The sequence below is a fragment of the Ruditapes philippinarum genome, unplaced genomic scaffold (genome assembly GCF_026571515.1).
Source record: "Ruditapes philippinarum isolate M1 unplaced genomic scaffold, ASM2657151v2 ctg27_1_1_1_1, whole genome shotgun sequence".
NCBI classification, from domain to species: Eukaryota; Metazoa; Mollusca; class Bivalvia; order Venerida; family Veneridae; genus Ruditapes; species Ruditapes philippinarum.
The window spans coordinates 525755-546837 of NW_026864520.1; the positions used below are offsets into that span (position 1 = coordinate 525755).

A 21083-nucleotide genomic window follows, 5' to 3' on the forward strand; every position below is an offset into this window, starting at 1 on the left:
AATGAATAATCCTTTGCTGCATGCTTTAATTGTCTGCCTGTTCCATTTTGATACACACGTTTTTACTATTTAACCAAAAGGTATTTAAGACGCGAAAAGCACTCTGTTGGATGCAACCAACTGAATTTTCTGCATGTCATTGTAACTTTGGTGATGCTCCACTATTCACCTACGTGGTGAACTTAAAATAAAAAAGAGGTAGAATCTAGGAAACAAAATGGCGACCAGTTAATTTTTTAGGGCATGAGACCAGATTTTTATACTGTTACCCTGTACATTTTGAATCACGTGGTACACATGGCCTATGGGAAATTAACATTAAAAAAGCGAGGGTTTATAAATCTAAAATATAATTTCATTCCATTAAATGTATTCAAATTATCAAATAAACATATTATTCTAATTTAGATCACTTTAATGCAAATCACTTATTACTTTGTTTGAAGGTGTCGTATGTATGCATCAAAAAGTATAACACGTACGTTAAAATTTATTAGAGTTTATTTAAAATGTGAACGGAAATTTTATCGTTGGAAACTGTGGGATCTTTGCTATTTAAAAATCTTTTTGACTGAAAAATTAATCATGATATAAAATGACATGAGTATAACCGTTAAATAACTAATTTTTGTTTCCCCACAAATTCTTATTAATTTCTGAAAATCTGGACAAAGAGTCTGTACATGAGTGATAATGAAAAAGTGCAATACCCACTACCACCGGATCGAATGCTACTGGTACTCAATACCTAAAATGTTCGAGTGATATTGATTACCTCATTAGGTTGACACCAATCAAATGTTGTACACGACCTAGGATCTGATATATCAGATTGCTCCGAACTTCTATGATCACAGCTGTAGCACTGGGTTCTATTATGAGGTCTGTTTGAGGCTTTATAAAAACACAGAGAAATAAAATATGTAAACTTAAATACATAAATTAAATGTAATTTAAATATGCAAAGATAACACAATATTAATACAAATCACTTATTTTTGTTCATTTTTAAATTTTTTACTTAAGGTATATAAAGTACAAGTTTGAAATAGCAATATGTAAGAAAAAAATGCACATTAAACAAAAATGAAAATATGTTTATACAAGACAGCAGTTGAAAGCGAACTTCAGCTTTTCTCAAGGTAAAATACTTTATTTCCAGATGAAACGTTTCATATACTTTTCATCTCAAAGCAATTCAGTTGGAAATGAAAATTACTGTCGATAAAATAAATAAACAAATTGAATAAGAAACCCCTCGATATATCTGATCTACCAGTCTACCATCCTCGGTAACCCAGGCTATTTACCGTATACATGTATCGGTTAATGTAGTATATACGGAATGTGTACCGTTGGTTCCGACGATGTCGGTCTACTCTCTATATGTAATAAGTAAAACCCCGATCTTTTATTTTTGGAAACGAACGTCACAGGCGCGTTATAAATAGCTCTCGGACGCTGTTTTGGAAAAAAGCTTAACAGTGATACGATGCATTTTCCAAGATAAAATAACTGATATAATTAGTCTGAAATTACGGTGGAACAAAGGTGACATGTGTGGGTTTTTATTAATCTCGTGGCCACGAGATACTATGTCGTGGCCACGAGTTACTAAGTCGTGGCCACGAGATAGCTAACTCGTGGCCACGAGATACTATGTCGTGGCCACGAGTTACTAAGTCGTGGCCACGAGTTACTAAGTCGTGGCCACGAGTTACTTAGTCGTGGCCACGAGATAGCTAAGTCGTGGCAACGAGATACTATGTCGTGGCCACGAGATAATTAATTAATCAGAATACACTATATATATTATGATTTTTTAAACTTAACAACTTACTTTTTCATGCAACATTAATCTTTGAAAATACTGAAGATATTCACTTTGAACTTGTCTTTAGGATCATATTAGAAAGTCACCTTCCAAGGCCCATCAGACATTAATTTGGACTATAGCTCTTTGTTGGGACAATTTTGTAATCGAATTGGTCAGTTTGTACGTACTACGGCCTGTAAACCTTGTTTAATACGATAACATGAGAAGGAATAAGTCCTGGTTTATTTTATTTGTAAGAGACATTGCCCATGAACAGTAGATAGCCTATAAGGTAAAATCCTTGTCTGATGAATGACTTAAAAGGGATAAGACATGGTTAATATAACCCAGAAAGATCATTGCACCTGATCAGTAGATGACATCTAATAATTTAGAGATCATTGGGTAAAAAAATCAGGGTCACAGTGACGCTAAATGTAAAATTATTGACAAGTCAATATAAGTTGTATAAATGGCACTTACAGGCTGGTAAAGTAGGGGCATTCTTGTACTATATCACATGTCTAGTTAATTAGGGAAATTCACATAAATGGTGTAATCTGATTGGCTATTCATCTCGTGGCCACGACTTAGCTAACTCGTGGCCACGACATAGTATCTCGTGGCCACGACTTAGCTATCTCGTGGTCACGACATAGTATCTCGTGGCCACGAGTTACTAAGTCGTGGCCACGAGATAGCTAACTTGTGGCCACGAGATAGCTAACTTGTTCCATGACATAGTATCTCGTGGCCACGAGTTAGCTATCTCGTGGCCACGACTTAGTAACTCGTGGCCACGACTTAGTAACTCGTGGCCACGACATAGTATCTCGCGGCCACGAGTTAACTATCTCGTGGCCACGACTTAGTAACTCGTGGCCACGACATAGTATCTCGTGGCAACGAGATAAATAAAAACACACACATGTCACCTTTGTGCCACCGTATGAAATAACACTAAAATTGTATTTCAAACAAACAGAAAAAGCTGATGGCCGCATTAATATAACAAGAGCCACCGCCCGGCTAGGGCAATGCTCAACCTTTAACTAAACTTTTTCTTGTTTGTTTGTTACATTTTACGCCTTTTCCCAACAGTATTTTAGTCATATAGGCGAGTAGATTTCTAACCATCGTTCCTGGACAAGTACTAGACTACCTTCCTCCGTGCTAAAGTACCAAAGCATCTCCAGGAGATCGAACTCACACCAGAGAAGTAACTGGATTAGAAGTCATCGACTCTAACCCCTCGACCATGGAGGCGGTAAAATTTTGCTAAGAGCTTTCAAATAAATACTTAAAACAAACCTTTTAAATATAAAAAAGAATGGGTAAGTTTTGTCATTTTTTTAATTGTTAAAAGTCTGTCTAGTCAAACTTGCTGTTTTGTCCAAGTATGAATCCTTTCCAATAATATTTGACAAAGTTAGGAAAATAAAATAAAAATTCATATCCAAGTATGAATTCTATTCATAAATCAATGACAAAGTTAAGAAAGTTTAATGAAAATTCAATCATTTCACAGTCAATGTCATTTAAAAGTTCAAGATCATATGTAAATTATTCCACGTGTTGTTTTGTTCACATATGAATGAATTTCGTAAAAAATAACAACATTATGACAACCAAAATTCAATACTTTAATCTTGACGATCAACCAATTAAAGATCAAGGCCTAAGTCAGTTCAACCTTAAAAAAATCTTGTCCAAGTGGTAATTTTGTCCACGTATGAAAATAATCAATTGATTAATTACAAAGTTAAAACCAATAATAGCAATAATCAGTGAAAATAAAATAATTTTACCTGAAAAGTCAAGGTCTCACATGAGTCAATGTCAATTTGAGAAAAAGATGACGTGTCTTAATATGAAGTTAATCCATTTATAAACTAAAACTATCGCTGAATGCGATTCATACCCCCACCAATGTCCTTTGGAAAGGTGGTTGAGGGAATAACTTTAGTGGCACAAATACATAAACATAAAAAGAAATCATCTCTGGTGAAAAAAATACAAATTTTACAGGTAATAGTATATAAATAACACATGGGTTTGTGGGTAACAGTAAAAATATCATCCCGAGGAAAATACTGTTACCCGAGGCGTAGCCGAGGGTATCAGTATTTTTACGTGGGATGATATTTTTACTGTTATTCACAAACCCATGTGTTTTTTTATTTTATTACCCCGAACAAAAATACTGTGATGATCTGAAATTGTCAACTAAATCTAACTGTAACAAAAATAAACCAAGAGTAACAATAACTAAACTGTCCTTACCTTTTAAGTTTTAAGTGTACTTTAGGCCTACTTGAGAAGTTTTCTTTTATTCTTTATAAGCAAGTGATGATATCTACAAATCATAAACATACAATAAGCTAGGTTTTATTTAGAAAACAAAACACTAACCCATTTTCACGGTTATGATCTGTGAAATCTGATCCTGCTGTTTCCAGAATATTCTTAGCATGGTTTTTGACAAAATAACGATGATATCCTATGTCTGTCCACTATATCTGTAACGTTTCACTGATTAAAATTGTTAAATAATCCTTTGTTGCATGCTTAAATCGTCTGCATATTCCAGTTTGACACATAATTATATACATTGCAATTACTTCCGTTGAAAACGGATGTTCACTTTTTGACTATTCAACAAAAAGATATTTTATACGCGTAAAGCACACCAAGGTGCAAACAACTAAATTTTATGAGTGTCATAGTTACCCAGAGAAGAAATTGATGTCCTACGGAGTTTAACGTCGAAAATAAGAATTAATCGAGAAAAAAATGGCGGCCATTTTATTTCATTTTATTTAGAAAATAGACCACGTGACCAGATTTTTACTGTTAAAAATACTGTTACCTATGTAACAGTACAAAATTCTTAGTTTCGCGGTACACTTGCATTAACAGTAAAAATAACTCCTAGAGGCCTATGGGAAATTACGAAAAAAGTGAGGGGTAATAATATATATTGTCAAATCATGTTCGAAACAGTTACAAATAAATTTTCATCATTTTCCCAATGTACTAAAATAGAGTGAAATAAGAATCCCTAAAGAAAGCCCAACGCGGCAAAATTGAAAATGTTGCAGGCTCGGTTTGATTGAGCTTGTTCATGGAAACAAACAAAAACAGTGAAGGTAAGAAAATAGCATAATTATGTCAAAATTTAGTAAAGAGTGGAAAACTTTGCATACTGAGCTTACTTGTGAACCTTCATATACGTATTATATGGTTTCAAGTGAATATCTGTTCTAGTTGAAAAAACATTAAAGTATTAATGGTTATATGAGAACATTTTCTGAGCCTAAAAGGCGCATAACTTGTGTCATAATTCAATGGAATTATAGAATTTTCGTCATCTGAGCTTGCTTGTAACCATTCATATAAATTTAAAGTTTCAAGTAAATATCTGTTCTGGTTTAAGAAATATTATAGTAAATAAATTTAAAGACATAAAAATGGACTTAGCTTTGCCAAAATACTAAACAAACCCCCACGCTTTTTAGTAATGAAACTTATCTTACTTGCGACACTTCGTAAATATTTGAAGTTTCAAATTATTATCTGTTCTAGTTTTAAAAATATTCAAGTACATGTCAATTTTTAACCTTAAAGTGTGACCTTTACTATAAGTTGGCACAAAGGTAACATGGGTTTTGCACATAACCTCGTTGAGGTGAACATTTGAATACAGTTTTAAGAAAATTCTTCGATTTGTATAGGATTTATAGAGCGGACACGACATAATTATTGTCAAATATTTGATTGTATGTAAATTTGAAGACTTGCATTTTTGACGTTAAAGTGTGACCTTGACCTTAAGATGACAAAAGGATAACATGGGTTTTGCACAAAACTTTGTTGAGGTGAACTTTTGAGCCAAGATTGAAGAAAATCTTTCAATTAGTGTAGGACTTACAGAGCAGACACGACACACTGTTTTATATTTGACCTTCAATTGTGACCTTGACCTTGAGCTTACACATGAGCAACATGGTTTCTGCACATCCCCTTGTTGAAGTGAATATTTTAGCAAAGTTTGAAGAAAATTTTTCAATTAGTGGAGGACTTGCAGAGCGGACACGACATACTGTCTTTTTTATTGTTTGATATTTGACCTTCAATTGTGACCTTGACCTTGAGCTGACACATGGGCAACATAGGTTTTGCACATTCCCTTGTTGAAGTGAACATTTTGGCCAAGTTTGAAGAAAATTCTTCAATTGGTATAGGATTTATAGAACGGACACGATAATGGACACGGACGGACAGCTGGACCGACCGACCGACGCGACAAAACAAATCCATTATAGCCCCCCCCCCCCCCATGTTTGTGTGGTAGCAAAGTCATGTTTTGATCAAATAGAGAGAAATAAGAATCCCTAAAGAAAGCCCAACACGGCACAATTGAAAATGTTGCAGGCTCGGTTTGATTGAGCTTGTTCATGGACGGTACTGTCAAGTGCAAACTACCGTCGGCGTCCACGCCCCCTAGCACCGGCTTAAGCAGAATTGAACATTTAACATGAACTGGTAAAATTTAGAATTTTGAAACATCCGCAGATGTGTTCATATGGCGGTTACCACGGAACCTTCAATGTGACACGTAAGTGCCATTCCATGCAAAGCGGCATATGGCCCCCAAATAAAGAAATGCGTGTGCCCTAAACGAGAAAACAATGGGCGGAACTTAATAAATGGAATTTTGAAAGGGAATCAGAGGTTAGAAAATAGTTAAATACAGAATCCCTAAAGAAAGCCCAACACAGGCTCGGTTTGATTGAGCCTGTTCATGGACGGTACTGTCATGTGAAAACTACCGTCCACATCCCCTAGCACCGGCTTAAGCAGAATTGAACATTTAACATGCACTGGTAAAATTTAGAATTTTGAAATATCCGCAGATGTGTTCATATTGTTCATATGGCGGTTATCATGGAACCTTCAATGTAACACGTAATCGCCAATCCATGAAAAGCGGCATATGGTCCCCAAATAAAAAAATGCGTGTGCCCTAAACGAGAAAACAATGGGCGGAACTAAATAAAATGGAATTTTGAAAGGAGATCAGAGGTTATGAAGCCTGTATATCACAGATACGACGTCAAAAGGACAAATTTAAAAAGCAGGCCACATATCCACAAGTCGATATCAAATCCGTACATAAATACTAATATTATGACAATTTAACTTAAATTAAAACAAGAGGGCCATGATGGCCATGAGTCGCTCACAAGAAACAAATGCTTTTAAGTGTTGGAAATAATACATTGTCAATGTTTTCAAATATTACATTTGAGCATAGAATATCTTTAAACAAACATTAATTTTGTAGAAATACCATGAATTTGGGCATTTTTAAGCTTAAGCTTAAACGGGACCAATCAAATTAAAATGAGCAAACTTTATAAAAATACTACCTAACAATGCTACAGACAAGGTTTGGTGATCATTCATCAATTATTTTAGTAGGCGATGATGTTCAAAGGTATTTCTATTTTTAGCTTAAGCGGGCCTTTTAAAGGGCCAATCAAATAAATATTAGCAAACTTGTTAAAAGACTTCTTGAGAATGCTACAAACAAAATTTGGTGATCATCCATCAATTAGTTCTGTAGAAGGAGGCGTTTGAAGGTATTTCTATTTTTAGCTTTAGCGGCACCTAAAAGGTGCCAATTAATTGAATAGAGCAAACTTGATAAAAAAAACTACCTAAAAAGCACAAAATTTGGTGATCATCTATCAATTATTTCAATAGAAAATGATGTTCAAAGGTTTTCTATATTTGGCTTTAGTGGCCCCTTAAAGGGGCCAATCAAATTAAAATGATGCTACAGACCAAATTTGAAGTAAATCTGCTTAGCGGTTTCAGAGCAGAATACGATTGATGACGCATGACGACAGACGCCGGAGTATCCCCCTTTGATACTAATAGCTCACCCTGAGCCTTTGGCTCTGGTGAGCTAAAAAAAACATGCACAATTTAGACATTTGACCTTAAAGTTGATGTCATTCATAAAAGAAGGTCAATGAATGTTAATGTAGTTTACTTTCAGATCTTGCCTCGAGGGTAGTTGTTGCCAAGTACGGAGACGATACACCAATAACACAAGAAGTTATGATCAATGTACATGTTTGCGGACGTCAACAGCAACGGAAATGCCGAGGTGACTGAAACAATGCATGTATATATCTTTAATTACTAAGAGTGTATAAATGCATATATGTAAATTGCTCGACAAGTACAAAACATGTATATATATCTACAAAAGACGAGAACAAAGATCAACAAGGCAAAGTTCACAGGACGCAGTCCCCGACACACCCAAGCTACCACACTACGACACCGAAAAGACACCAAACCACTGACAAGCATGCATTCAAGTATACGAGGGTTGTCCCAAAAGTCCGTGACAAATTTTATAGCCGGTTCATTTTTAACGCCAATAGAAAATAATTCACACATATAACCGTTAAGTTTATAATTTAACATTACAACAAATCATTTACCAAAAATTTACCCTAGTTACTTAGAAATTTTCAGTATTAACGACATTGGTTTGAGTTGCCGGCGCACGTCAAATAATTTACATTTTGTTATGAATAGGCTGAAATTAATTACATATATTTCAAATAGCTGATGATGTGTCTGCACAATGTCACGTTGACTTCCTCTGCTGTTATGTTTAAATCATCTCTGAAAAATTTAGTTAAATAACTTAAAAAACCAAAAAGTTACGAATAAATGAAAATATCTCATATAAAATAGGAAAGTTAAAATGGCGATGTTCGAAGAATTTGCGGCGCAGTGAACATGTCACTCAGGTTGCATGACTATTTCGAGATGACACATGTAACGATTTTCAACAAATATACCAAATATAACAGTTTAGCAACATATTCTGAGCATTTGTGTACATAAGGCATGAACGGAACCAGAGTTTTGCGCTACAAAAAGCGAAAATAAGGAAAACACGGATTGGAAAATAGATAAATACAGAATCCCTAAAGAAAGCCCAACACGGCAAAATTGAAAATGTTGCAGGCTCGGTTTGATTGAGCCTGTTCATGGACGGTACTGGAAAGTGCAAGTTACCGTCCACGCCCCTAGCACCGGCTTAATTAGAATTCAACATTTAAACATGAAATAGTAAAATTTTGAATTTAGAAACATCCGCAGATGTGTTCATATGGCGGTTATCATGGAACCTTCAATGTGACACTTCCGTGCCATTCCATGAAAAGCGGCGTATGGTCCCCAAGTAATAAAAAGCGTGTGCCCTAAACGAGAAAACAATGGGCTGAACTAAATAAAATGGAATTTTGAAAGGGGATCAGAGGTTATGAAGCCTGCGTATCACAGATAAGACGTCAAAAGACAAATTTAAAAAGCAGGCAACATATCCTAAGGGTGATTCAACATTATTCAAGTAATGGAAGACTGATCTTCGTCGCCTATTTCCTACAGCTAAAAACAGGAGTAACGAGACCGGATGTTCGCGTATAGCAAAAATTAATGTATGCCATCCAAACATTCAACAGACATTAACAACCACATGATTAAAGTCAAAAATTGACGATTTATGGATACCATTATTGCGTTGAAAGCCATTGAGAGTATTTGAGAAAGGCGCCTGTGATACGCAGGCTTCATAACCTCTGATCCCCTTTCAAAATTCCATTTTATTTAGTTCTGCCCATTGTTTTCTCGTTTAGGGCACACGCTTTTTATTACTTGGGGACCATACGCCGCTTTTCATGGAATGACACGGAAGTGTCACATTGAAGGTTCCATGATAACCGCCGTATGAACACATCTGCGGATGTTTCTAAATTCAAAATTTTACTAATTCATGTTTAAATGTTGAATTCTGCTTAAGCCGGTGCTAGGGGGCGTGGACGGTAACTTGCACTTTCCAGTACCGTCCATGAACAGGCTCAATCAAACCGAGCCTGCAACATTTTCAATTTTGCCGTGTTGGGCTTTCTTTAGGGATTCTGTATTTATCTATTTTATATAGATTTAACGCCGTCTTTGACGTTGGACGCGCGCCGCGATTCAGTTAGTTGCCATGGTGTTTATTGCATATTTTTGTTGTTTGTTGATATTTATCTATGAAAATTTGAGAAAATGTTTAAATTATAAGGGTTTGTAACATATTAAAATATCAAATTCCTATATGTTATATTTAGCTTTTAATCAATCTTGTCACAGAATATTGGGACAACCCTCGTATATCTACAAGACTGAAACGCTTGTGTATACCCGAGGTTAGTGCGCATAAGAGCCTGTTACAATCATTCCTCCAACTGCAACATCTGAAAAATAATAGGTTATCAAATAGACAGTTCAATCGCTAAAGGTTTAACTCTATTCAATCCAAAAACAGGTATTAATCTCAACAAGATATTCTTATAAACTACCAGAAATGTATACCACTTATGAATGAGCGGACGAAAGACATTGTTCATTATGAACTTTGATTGGCATGCTAGAGATTAGAATATTACTTGTTATTTCTTTATGATCGTGGTTATTAATAGCAACGGATATTTGTGTGTGTATTTGCGTTTATTTATACTCGCCACCGGTTGCCCATATGGGCGAGTCCTCCAGAAGAGTATTAGTCATTTTATTTTTCGGAGGATAGTGCAATTACAGATACAGAAAGATGCCCCAATTCCAGAAGCTTCTCCTGGTTCTTTAGCGTGCCAAGTGTTTAAGCACCCATACACGGGACCTCGATTTAAAATAGATAAATACAGAATCCCTAAAGAAAGCCCAACACGGCAAAATTGAAAATGTTGCAGGCTCGGTTTGATTGAGCCTGTTCATGGACGGTACTGGAAAGTGCAAGTTACTGTCCACGCCCCCTAGCACCGGCTTAAGCAGAATTCAACATTTAAACGTGAAATAGTAAAATTTTGAATTTAGAAACATCCGCAGATTAAAGTCTCATCCGAAAGACTGATTAGTAATTTAAGTTGGCCAGCCCGGGAATCGAACCCACAATGTCGAGATTACAAGTCTCGCGCTCTAACCGATTGAGCTATGCGGGCTGGCTATGCAACGGATATACATGTATGCAATCATTTATAATCCATATGTGTAACGCATGATCAACACGTACCACACATTTGTCCCTTATTATGTACATGTTATCGCTATTAGCGAAGACCCCCTTAAGGTATCTGTTCACACTTTAAGTTAGTAAAAATATGACACTGGTTATATTACCATGTTGATCATGTTGAGCATAATTGTTTATTATACAATAATTGTAATATCTATTAATTTTAATTAAAAAAAATACAAATTTTATGAATATTGTTTTCTTTTATTCTTTTTTGTGTTTTATGTGCTATTTTAATACTGAGTTTTTACTACTCTTTTTTATTAAAATTGTAAAATAAATTTTAAGAATTCAATTGTCATATTGACCGACGATTATAAGTCAAAGCTTAACTGGAAAAAGTCAGTAAATTATGGTTTATCTTTCAATATATAATATTGTTTATTCTTAAACCATGTACATTGTATTTTTCTTTATCATTTTTTAAATTATCGATCAATTGAATAATTCATAAAATCTAATTTGTAACTTTGAATAATTCCTCGGCATCTTTACTAAACACGGATAACAAATTGAATAATTAAATAAAATGTTTCAAAGTTGATAATGTCATTTTAATACCATAAAAAATGTACCTTTTTCTCAATTATTGTACATATCACGGATTTATATTACATATAAATCCGTGTACATATTTATTGTTTTATCTCATATAGATAAAATGAAACATGCTATTGTTGTTTTTTTTCTAATTGTAACGATATCAAACATCTACTCCAAAACCGGGAGAGACCGGACAATAAACGTGTGGTACTATTCGCCGGTCACTAGTAAATCCTGGTCAAAATAGACCGGGAGAGACCGGCATTTACCGATAGGAGTGATAAAAAGATATATCTATAAATAGGTTTTTGGAATATTTAGGTCATCAACTGATCATTCTAGGATACATGTACAACAATAACATACCATGACATGATAACCGACTGTGTACTACAAAATGATAAATAAAAAACCCCGAAGAGCGCGATTTATTGACGGAAAAGGTTATTTCATTTGTAAATGTTTGCATTGCGAAAATTCATTGTAACATATCGCGACATTTCATTCTTATTTAATAATCAAGCACCCTCATACCGATCGGAATTTTCGGCTTTTATTATGACCGACTAAAAGGCTCGAGAAGTTGCTGTCGCCCTTTCACAAAATCTGATCTCATTCCATAAGAGCGCCGCGCTTCGGCGCGGACGCCAATCAAACCGAGTCTGCAACATTTTCAATTTTGCCACGTTGGGCTTTCTTTAGGGATTCTGTTTATCTCTATTTAATAACAGGACAATTAGTTTGTAAAGAAAATCATGATTTAATTTTGGTTCCTACATAAAAAATTGAGCGTTGTGATATTGGTATTTTTCTGGGATACAAAACGTCAAAGGAGGTCGCATGTCAATTTTAAAATTGTTTTTATCTAAATCTAGTTTTAAAAATTATAAAAAAAGTATGTCCATATTTAGACGTATGTTGATTCTTTTATAATTGTCAAAATCAGGAAACAAAGTGGCATCAATGATCCCGAAGGACCAGACAAATAAAACTTTTAAGAGTCTGTTCAAAGAAGCGGACAAAAATCCACATGTTCAAGAGCATCGACCTGACATAGATAAATACAGAATCCCCAAAGAAAGCCCAACACGGCAAAATTGAAAATGTTGCAGGCTCGGTTTGATTGAGCCTGTTCATGGACGGTACTGGAAAGTGCAAGTTACTGTCCACGCCCCCTAGCACCGGCTTAAGCAGAATTCAACATTTTACATGAACTGGTAAAATTTAGAATTTTGAAACATCCGCAGATGTGTTCATAAATTATGGCGGTTATCATGGAACCTTCAATGTGACACGTTAGTGCCATTCCATGAAAAGCGGCATATGGTCCCCAAGTAAAAAAATGCGTGTGCCCTAAACGAGAAAACAATGGGCGAAACTAAATAAAATGGAATTTTGAAAGGGGATCTGAGGTTATGAAGCCTGCGTATCACAGATAAGACGTCAAAAGACAAATTTAAAAAGCAGGCAACATATCCTAAGGGTGATTCAACATTATTCAAGTAGGAATATTGGAACCACCCAACTAGAAAATGCCAAAAAGTTGAAACTAAAAATACCACAAGCACAACAATAATGTCGTGCTGAACGATCTTCAAGGATCGAAAATATAACATCATTGATTAAATGTACGGGGAGACTTTTTACAGCCTGAGTCTGATTAGCTACCCAAGACTAAAGATTATAGACCCGAATCTGATCACCTGCCTAAAATAAAGAAAATAAGAATTCCTAAGGGTGATTCAACATTATTCAAGTGAGAAATACTGGAACCACCCAACAAGAAAATAGCCAAATAGAAAGAACTAAAATACCACAAGCAAAACAATAATGTCGTGCTTAAAGATCAACAAGGAAAGGCGGCGTTCAATGAACGCAACCGCCATATGACCCAGCAACAAGAGCCAGTGGTAAGGAGCCCAGGCGGACAAAAAACAGGACAGGGCACAAGACAGAGCACGGACAGGTTAATCACTAAATGATAAAAAATCTGTAAAAAGGGCACAAGGGAATGGAACAGGAAACCGGGGAAGGAGGGGGGGGGGGGGCTAATCAAAGAATTAAAACTAGGGATATATGGGAAGATACTTACCGTAGACGAGAAAACAACAAGGGACACAAGCAAAAGTGTCATCAAAACAGTATGAAACAACATAGACATACATCTGAGGAACACAGAGGGGGCCGCCTTGGAACGGTCAGCAGCATTATAATGACTGCTGGGGAGTTTAAACAGGTTAGTGGTGCACCAAACCTCGCTGTTAGCCCCACAATGTTCCTATAAACGAGACAGTGTAAATAAAATGAATCCCCGCCAAGTAAAATTCTAACAGTTTTCATGGTTACAAAAGGTTAAATAAGTAAAACACCAAAATGATCATGTAGAAACATATAAAAGTAAACCCAATGACCATAACAAATGTACTCAATGTCCTAAGGGAAGACAGAGCAACAAGAAAATCACCTACAAGGTCCCGACGAAGCTAGGCAGAAGACGAACATTAAGACAATTCAGTCCCAGGCTGTAAGAACTATCCATCATAGAGTCTAAAATAAGAGTGAAATATGAATCAATGAGCCGCTTTAAAGTTCAAAAATGCGGCTGAATTGAACGTCAAGTTTTACACAAAATTGACAGTTTCTTTCCATTTTTCAAACATTTTTCGGCGTAAATCAATTAATTTTATATCATCTTAAATGAAAGAAATAATTTATGTAGAATAATGTAGGATTTGTGATATTTTCTCAGCCAATAGCGTTGTGATACCCGTAACAGTTGCCAAGGATACGCAACGACGTCATATTAAAAAAACGGGCTTTGGTGGGCAATTTTGACGTCGTGTGTACAAAATTTGGCTTAAGCTATTGGAATAAAATTAACGGAATATAAATAGGAATAGGTTCAACTTTCTACATGCCAATTTTCAAGACGCTACAATTTACAAGTTCGTAAAGTGTCACGTTCTACCTTAAGTTGTATTTTAACCATCATTTACTGTACATCGTGTTCTAAGAGCAGGTTAAACTTGAAATGATAATTATAATTGTTTTCCTGAATATACATGTACATGTAATTATCCTGTTTCATGATAAAACGAAAAAAAAGACAAGCATTAACCCGCTTCTTGATCAGGATATTCTTCCCTACAATATTTGATGTGACCTATTTACCAAATTGGTACAAGAAAAAGGTCGCAAATACCTGCTACAGCCAAGACAATCATCAATAAAATGACTTCTTTTTCCTGTCGAATGACAAACCTGTAAAAATAAATAAAATTCTAGAATTCATAATTTGGGATAATGTTACAGTTTTCTTTCTATCATTTGTAGACATATTTTTGTTTCTATCGACCTCTTCGTTTATTTAAACAATCACTTCAAAATAGTATTTTGTACCAATGAAGGCATTTTCTAATGTTCACTTTGGGTGATCACGTGACATTTAGCAATATTTCCGATATTTCCTTGGATAATTAATATGAACCATATCACTTTCCATTTTAAATAATATTTTGTACTTCTCCGATTATGCTTTATTTAGTTTTTTTTCTTTGAGGCAAAATGATTATGCGGTAATATTCAGTCACGCTATTTATTTGCATTCTATAATGATCTGCAATTAATTGAAATTTACCAAACATTACCAAACTTTTCCTATCGATTTAAGTGCATATTCAAAATGTAATTTTAATAAACACGTTTTGACAAAATATGAAAAACAAGATCAACAAGGAAAGGCGGCGTTCAATGAACGCAACCCCCATATGACCCAGCAACATGAACCAACGGCAAGGAGCCCAGGCGGACCCCAAACACAAAAAAGGACAGGGCAACGACACGCCAATCACCAAATGATAAATAATTTATAACTGATTAGGAATTCAAAGAAAACAACAACAGGCCCACAAAGGGGAAGGGGACAGGAGACCGGGGGAAGGGGGGGTCAACCAAAGAAACAAAAACCAGAGGCAATGGGGAAAGTTTTAAAGTAGTACATAAGCATGCATTAATGATGAAACAAACAATCTTGCCATATTTCAGATAAGTTAACATTGTGTCAAAAACATTCAAAGTACCATCGCGCCATATTTCAGATAATTTGAAGTTGTATCACAAACATTCAAAGTAACATCTTGCCATATTTCAGATAAGGTAATAATGTGTCAAAAACATTCAAAGTAACATCGTGCCATATTTCAGATAACATCGTGCCATATTTCAGATAAGGTAAAATTGTGTCACAAACATTCAAAGTAACATTGGGTCATATTTAAAATAACGTAAAATTGTGTCACAAACATTCAAAGTTGCATCGTGCCATATTTCAGATAAGGTAATATTGTGTCAGAAACATTCAAAATAACATCGTGCCATATTTCAGATAACTTTAAATTGTGTCACAAACTTTTAAGGCCACATCGTGGCATATTTTAGATAAGTGAACATTGTATCACAAACATTCGAAGTACTAATGCCATTGTACCATATTTCAGATAAGTTAACATTGAGTTAAAAACTTTCGAAAAAAACATTCAAAAAACATCGTGCAAAATTTCAGATAAGGTAAATATTGAGTCACAAACATTCAAAGTATCATCGTGCCATATTTCAGATAACTTGACATTGTGTCACAAACTTTCAAGGCAACATCGTGGCGTATTTCAGATAAGTTAACATTGTATCACAAACATTCGAAGTAACATTGTGCCATATTTCAGATATTAAGTTAACATTGAGTTACAAACATTTGGAATAACATGATGGCATATTTCAGATAAGATAACATTGTGTCACATAACAAGACATTAGTGTATTAAAGTGATAACAGCTAAAAACAACTTTTTCTTTTGTGTTTTTATCATTTCTTCTTTTTGGGTTATGTGTCTTTGGGGGAAAATTGGAAAGTGCAAGACTTATTTCAGCTCATCTGATTTAAATAGTAAAGATGATGGGGGAATTAAATCATAGAGTAAAAAAACAAACAAACAGAAATTACCATAATTTTTTTTATTTTCATGCTTTATCAAAAGATCGCATCCGTTACATATTTTGCATATGCTGGAAATTCAACGGCGTCTGTTGACGTTTTTGCAAGACATGTTGAAACGCTTACCTTTTACGCATAATTGTCAAACAGAAAAAAAACTAATTCAAACAATGCATTCATAATCAATATTTTCTGGAATACAATTTATCTTCCTGAAAAAGGTTATAATGCGGATGCGTTATTCTTTAAACGACATGTTATAACTGTAGAACAAAATAAATGCTCCAAACTTACAACTACTTGTTAAAATGCCGACACTGAGAGTTCATTCCTTGCAAGTTGCAACTGTACCACAAGTTAAGTTAACAAATGTTACTAGCCATCGAAATAATTAATCATGTGTGATCAGGTTGGCCACACCTGTATCTAATATATGCATTATAAACGAAATGTAAGAAGTACATTTTTTCCTTTATACGACAAAAATAGAGTAATATAATTCTTCCTCCTATAATTATTACAAGGTATATCCGGATCCGGCATCGAGTTTGAATGATTTCACGTTACTCTACCCCTATATTGCACGCAACACGATAACCGAAAAAGTCAATCTGAACGTATGACCAGTGACTTATTTAGTATTGTTTTCCTTACATAGAATTTTCGAACAAGTCAGAAGAAAAATATGGACTTAATTTTTGCGTTTTTAATTATTGCATAATTTTAGAGAAGCATTTGAATTTCATTAAAATTTCCAAACATCATTTATATTAAATGCGTCATTCAAAGCACCAGGGTCATTTTACACGGATGTATGAAATACGTTCTTGCAGTGTCGGTGTAAAAGGTCGACATGTTTTTCTTTCTAAAGAAGGTACTTATTGACATTACCATCAAATGTGTATCTAGACTTAATAACAAAGCGTAACTACCACAACTGAAGTCGGTCATGGTAGGTCCTCAGTACAAAATATACATACCAAACAATAAAAGGCGCTTTGGTTGTAATTTTAGATGTTAAGATATAACTACAATGAACCAAGTCATCAACATTACAAAAAAATCGATCTAAACGCTGAGATCTGTTTAGATTACAAACCAAACATTTTAAGTGTCCAAATTTTGAGTATGGTGAAAAATCGTTCCGAAAAGAACATGTTTAAAAAGGGATCTTATTTCGTTACAGACTTGTTAAATTGCTTATACAAGAAGATGAAAGTATATACTCTTTGGCACAATGTAAGTGGATATTTTTACCAAAACATTTTCGCATGAAAAACAAATATGCAAGTATAACGGTAAAAGGACTGCTGTGGCAAAGTATTTACCATTGGAATCAGAAAAAAATATTTGCTTAGATTAACATTCAAAATTAATATTAATCAGATATAATGTCCCAGTATATATTTTTTTCCACAGCTGTCCTTTTACCATCATACTTGCATATTTGTATATTATTTTTATATCACCATAAATTTTAAAATAAATTAAATTTATTTACATCACATTGATCATTTAGATTGTTTTCTTCATTGATTCATCAAGTGATTACTATTTATTTCTCGTTAAGCCGTGACAAATTCAATTGTAATATGGTTTTATCTTAACGCTTAGATATAATATCTTACTTGTTTTGCTCTGCAGCCTGCATTATAGACAATTGTTAACTGATCTGTGATAACTTCATCCGTGTAGCATTCCTGTTTTATCAAATAAAACAAGAATTTGTAACAGAGTTACCAACATCCCCCGCCTCGGGAAGTTTTATATAAATCATAAAATTGTGCTGTTTCAAAAGATTGAGGTATGAATCTTAGGAAATTCAGTCCAAAATTATGCAACAATAAATTAATAAAAGAAATAAATTTGTGCCAAGTATTTTCAAAATCCCTTGAACTATGAAGAAGGTATAGATCGGACACAAAATATACTCTATAACAGACTATATTTATCTTTGACCTCTAAGTGTTCCTCTGAGGTAGGGACCCATATTTTGCGCCTGACATATCTTCTTATTATCATAATTATATATGCAAAGTATTTATAAAATCCCTTGAACTTTGAAAAAGTTATGAACTGGAAACAAATATAACCTATAACAGACTATGTAAATCTTTGACCTCTAAGTATAACCTTGACCTTGGAGGTAGGGACACAGGTGTTATGCATGACATATCGTTTTATTATAGTGACTATTTATGCCAAGTCTTTTTCAAAATCCCTTGATCTATAAAGAAGTTATGAACGGTACACAATATATACCATATAATAGACTCTGTTAACCTTTGATCTCTAAGTGTGACCTTGACCTTGGAGGTAGGGGTGAAAGTGTTGTACTTGACCTATCGTCTTATTATTGTGACTATTTGTGCCAAGTTATTTTAAAATCCCTTGAACTAGGAAGTTCTAGATCGGACACAATATATACCCTATTAAAGACTATGTAAATCTTTGACCTGGACCTTGGAGGTAGGAACGCAGGTGTTGCGCATGACACATCATCTAATTATAGTGACTATTTGTGCCAAGTATTTTCAAAATGCTTTGATCTATGAAAAGGTTATGGACCGGACACAAAATATACCCTATAACACACTATGTTAATCTTTGACCTCCAAGTGTGACCTTGACCTTGGAGGTAGGTGACCAGTTGTTGCGCACGGCACATTGTCTCATTATCGTAAACAATTGTGGCAAGTATTTTAAAAATCCCTTCAAAGATAAGAAAGTTATGGATCGGACACGACATATACCCTCAAATAAACAATGTTGACCTTAAATGAGCAAGTGATAAACGACAAAGTTATGAACCGGGCACGAAAGTGTGACGGACGGACAGACGGACATTCCTACTGAGTTGACATAATGGGTTTTTTTCTTTGATCTCTAAAACCCTGTTAGCAACGTATTTGCACCCCATAATCAACTTTTTTGCCCCACAAGTACCGTCTGTACGGACTGAACATGGATGTTAACACAATAACGTCACTTGAGGTTGTACGGACGGACAGACGTACGGAGCCTATTTCTATATCCCCCTTTTTTCTTCGAAAAGGGGAGGACAATAAGCAGTTGAATATTTTAACTCTTATATCTGACAAAGTAAAGTACATGTCGACACAAAATGACATTAAAAAAAAGACAACAAGAATAAAGATCAACAAGGCAAAGGCAACGTTCACAGGACTATTAATGTTCATAAGTGCAATTAATATAATTATCGCCATTTAAAACAATTTCTAGTTGGATGACGAAAAATAACAGATGATACAGGATATAAAAAAAAATTATGGTCGACCTGTCTTCAAATTCGATTCCATTTTCTCGCAGTTTTATAAACGTAGTTAACTAAGTATCTGCAAGTACGGAAACTGTGCCACACGATCTTATCTAAATGCCGCCGCAGTACTAAAGAATGTACGACGTGTTGAATGGAAATAAATGCACGATCGCTCACGTATTTATTTCGAAAATGAACTAAGATGAAATAAAAAAAGACCCAAAACAATCGTTTTTATTTTATGGACCATACTTCCAAATCTAAATCAAAGTCGAAAAACCTTTATTGACACAAGTAAAATGATGCTACAATGCAGCAATTGAGAAGCTCCGCACGCAAAATAATGCGCTCATTACAGATTCCTTATACGCAGCTCATTTTCTATTTTGATTAGATCTAAGTACTTTTGTACATTATTCCGGATGTTTTGTAAATCATTTAAATTTGCATAATTTTACTTATTGAATGCACTTTACATGAGAGAGGGGGCAGATATTAAATTTAAGAAGCAAATATGCTTTCACTGATGCCCGGTAAGGAAAGTTATTCCAATACAAACAAAGCTTACAAGACTTGAAATGTGACATGACACGGTGAAATATTTTTTTTCTGTTTGTGTCACTGCCGTAATCAGTGAGTATAATATAAAATTATGATAAAATATATCAAAACATGTAAACGTTCTTCTTCAACTATAAGGCTACTCATCTTTTACATAATACATATATCAACACCTAATCATGTTAGGAAATGTAAAAATCGATGATTAAATAAGCCAAAGCAAAAACTTTCATCAACTCTTTTTTTCAAAATGTCCGTTCGCGGCAAATGGTATATCATGAAATAACAAGAAAAGCATTGATGCAAATCATCAAAGGGCGTCCAAGCAAGAACTGTCGCAAGTGAGGATGAACTAGTAGACATCTGATGACCAGATTTTCTTTTCAATGTTAAAATCGATTTTACCAGAATTGTATATCATAGATGAATGGGTGGACGAAATACATTTTTCATCATGTCTTTTGGAAGACTAGGTAGAGATTATATGCATGTTATTATTTTCCTTGGAACATACAAAACATTAGTCAAAATTACCAAAGTCTATTTTTGTTATTATATTTGAAACAATTATACAAACAGTATATAAAAATAGTAACAAAATGGACCAATATAGTTCTAGCATATGTTCATGTCAGATTTTAAAAAAAAGGTATCTATTAATACCGGGGATTAAAGATACAGTAGTTATCTTTCAAGTCCCAGATAAAAATTGAAAGTAGAATACCCACTTGAATGAAAAAATTGTGAA

General features: G+C 34.5%; 2 protein-coding genes across 5 annotated transcripts in view; one reads left to right on the forward strand and one right to left on the reverse strand.

Moving 5' to 3' along the window:
• The window catches only part of LOC132725919 (kidney mitochondrial carrier protein 1-like), a 263207-nt gene that overhangs the window by 215765 nt on the left and 26359 nt on the right, over positions 1-21083 (forward strand). The window lies entirely within an intron of this gene.
• LOC132725920 (uncharacterized) overlaps positions 1-21083 on the reverse strand; it is a 35916-nt gene that overhangs the window by 5981 nt on the left and 8852 nt on the right. For 3 of the 4 annotated variants that reach the window (XR_009625126.1, XM_060711121.1, XM_060711122.1), the window contains exons 5-8: positions 18123-18194; positions 14707-14765; positions 10094-10146; positions 776-894 (exon numbers count right to left, since the gene is read on the reverse strand). Coding sequence is in view for 3 of the 4 variants with exons in the window: in XM_060711121.1 (XP_060567104.1) it covers positions 776-894; positions 10094-10146; positions 14707-14765; positions 18123-18194 (303 nt within the window). In the remaining variant the exon portion in view is untranslated. Of the gene's footprint in view, positions 1-775; positions 895-1353; positions 1462-10093; positions 10147-14706; positions 14766-18122; positions 18195-21083 lie in introns of all 4 variants that reach the window. The other variant, XM_060711120.1, reaches the window with a different exon arrangement.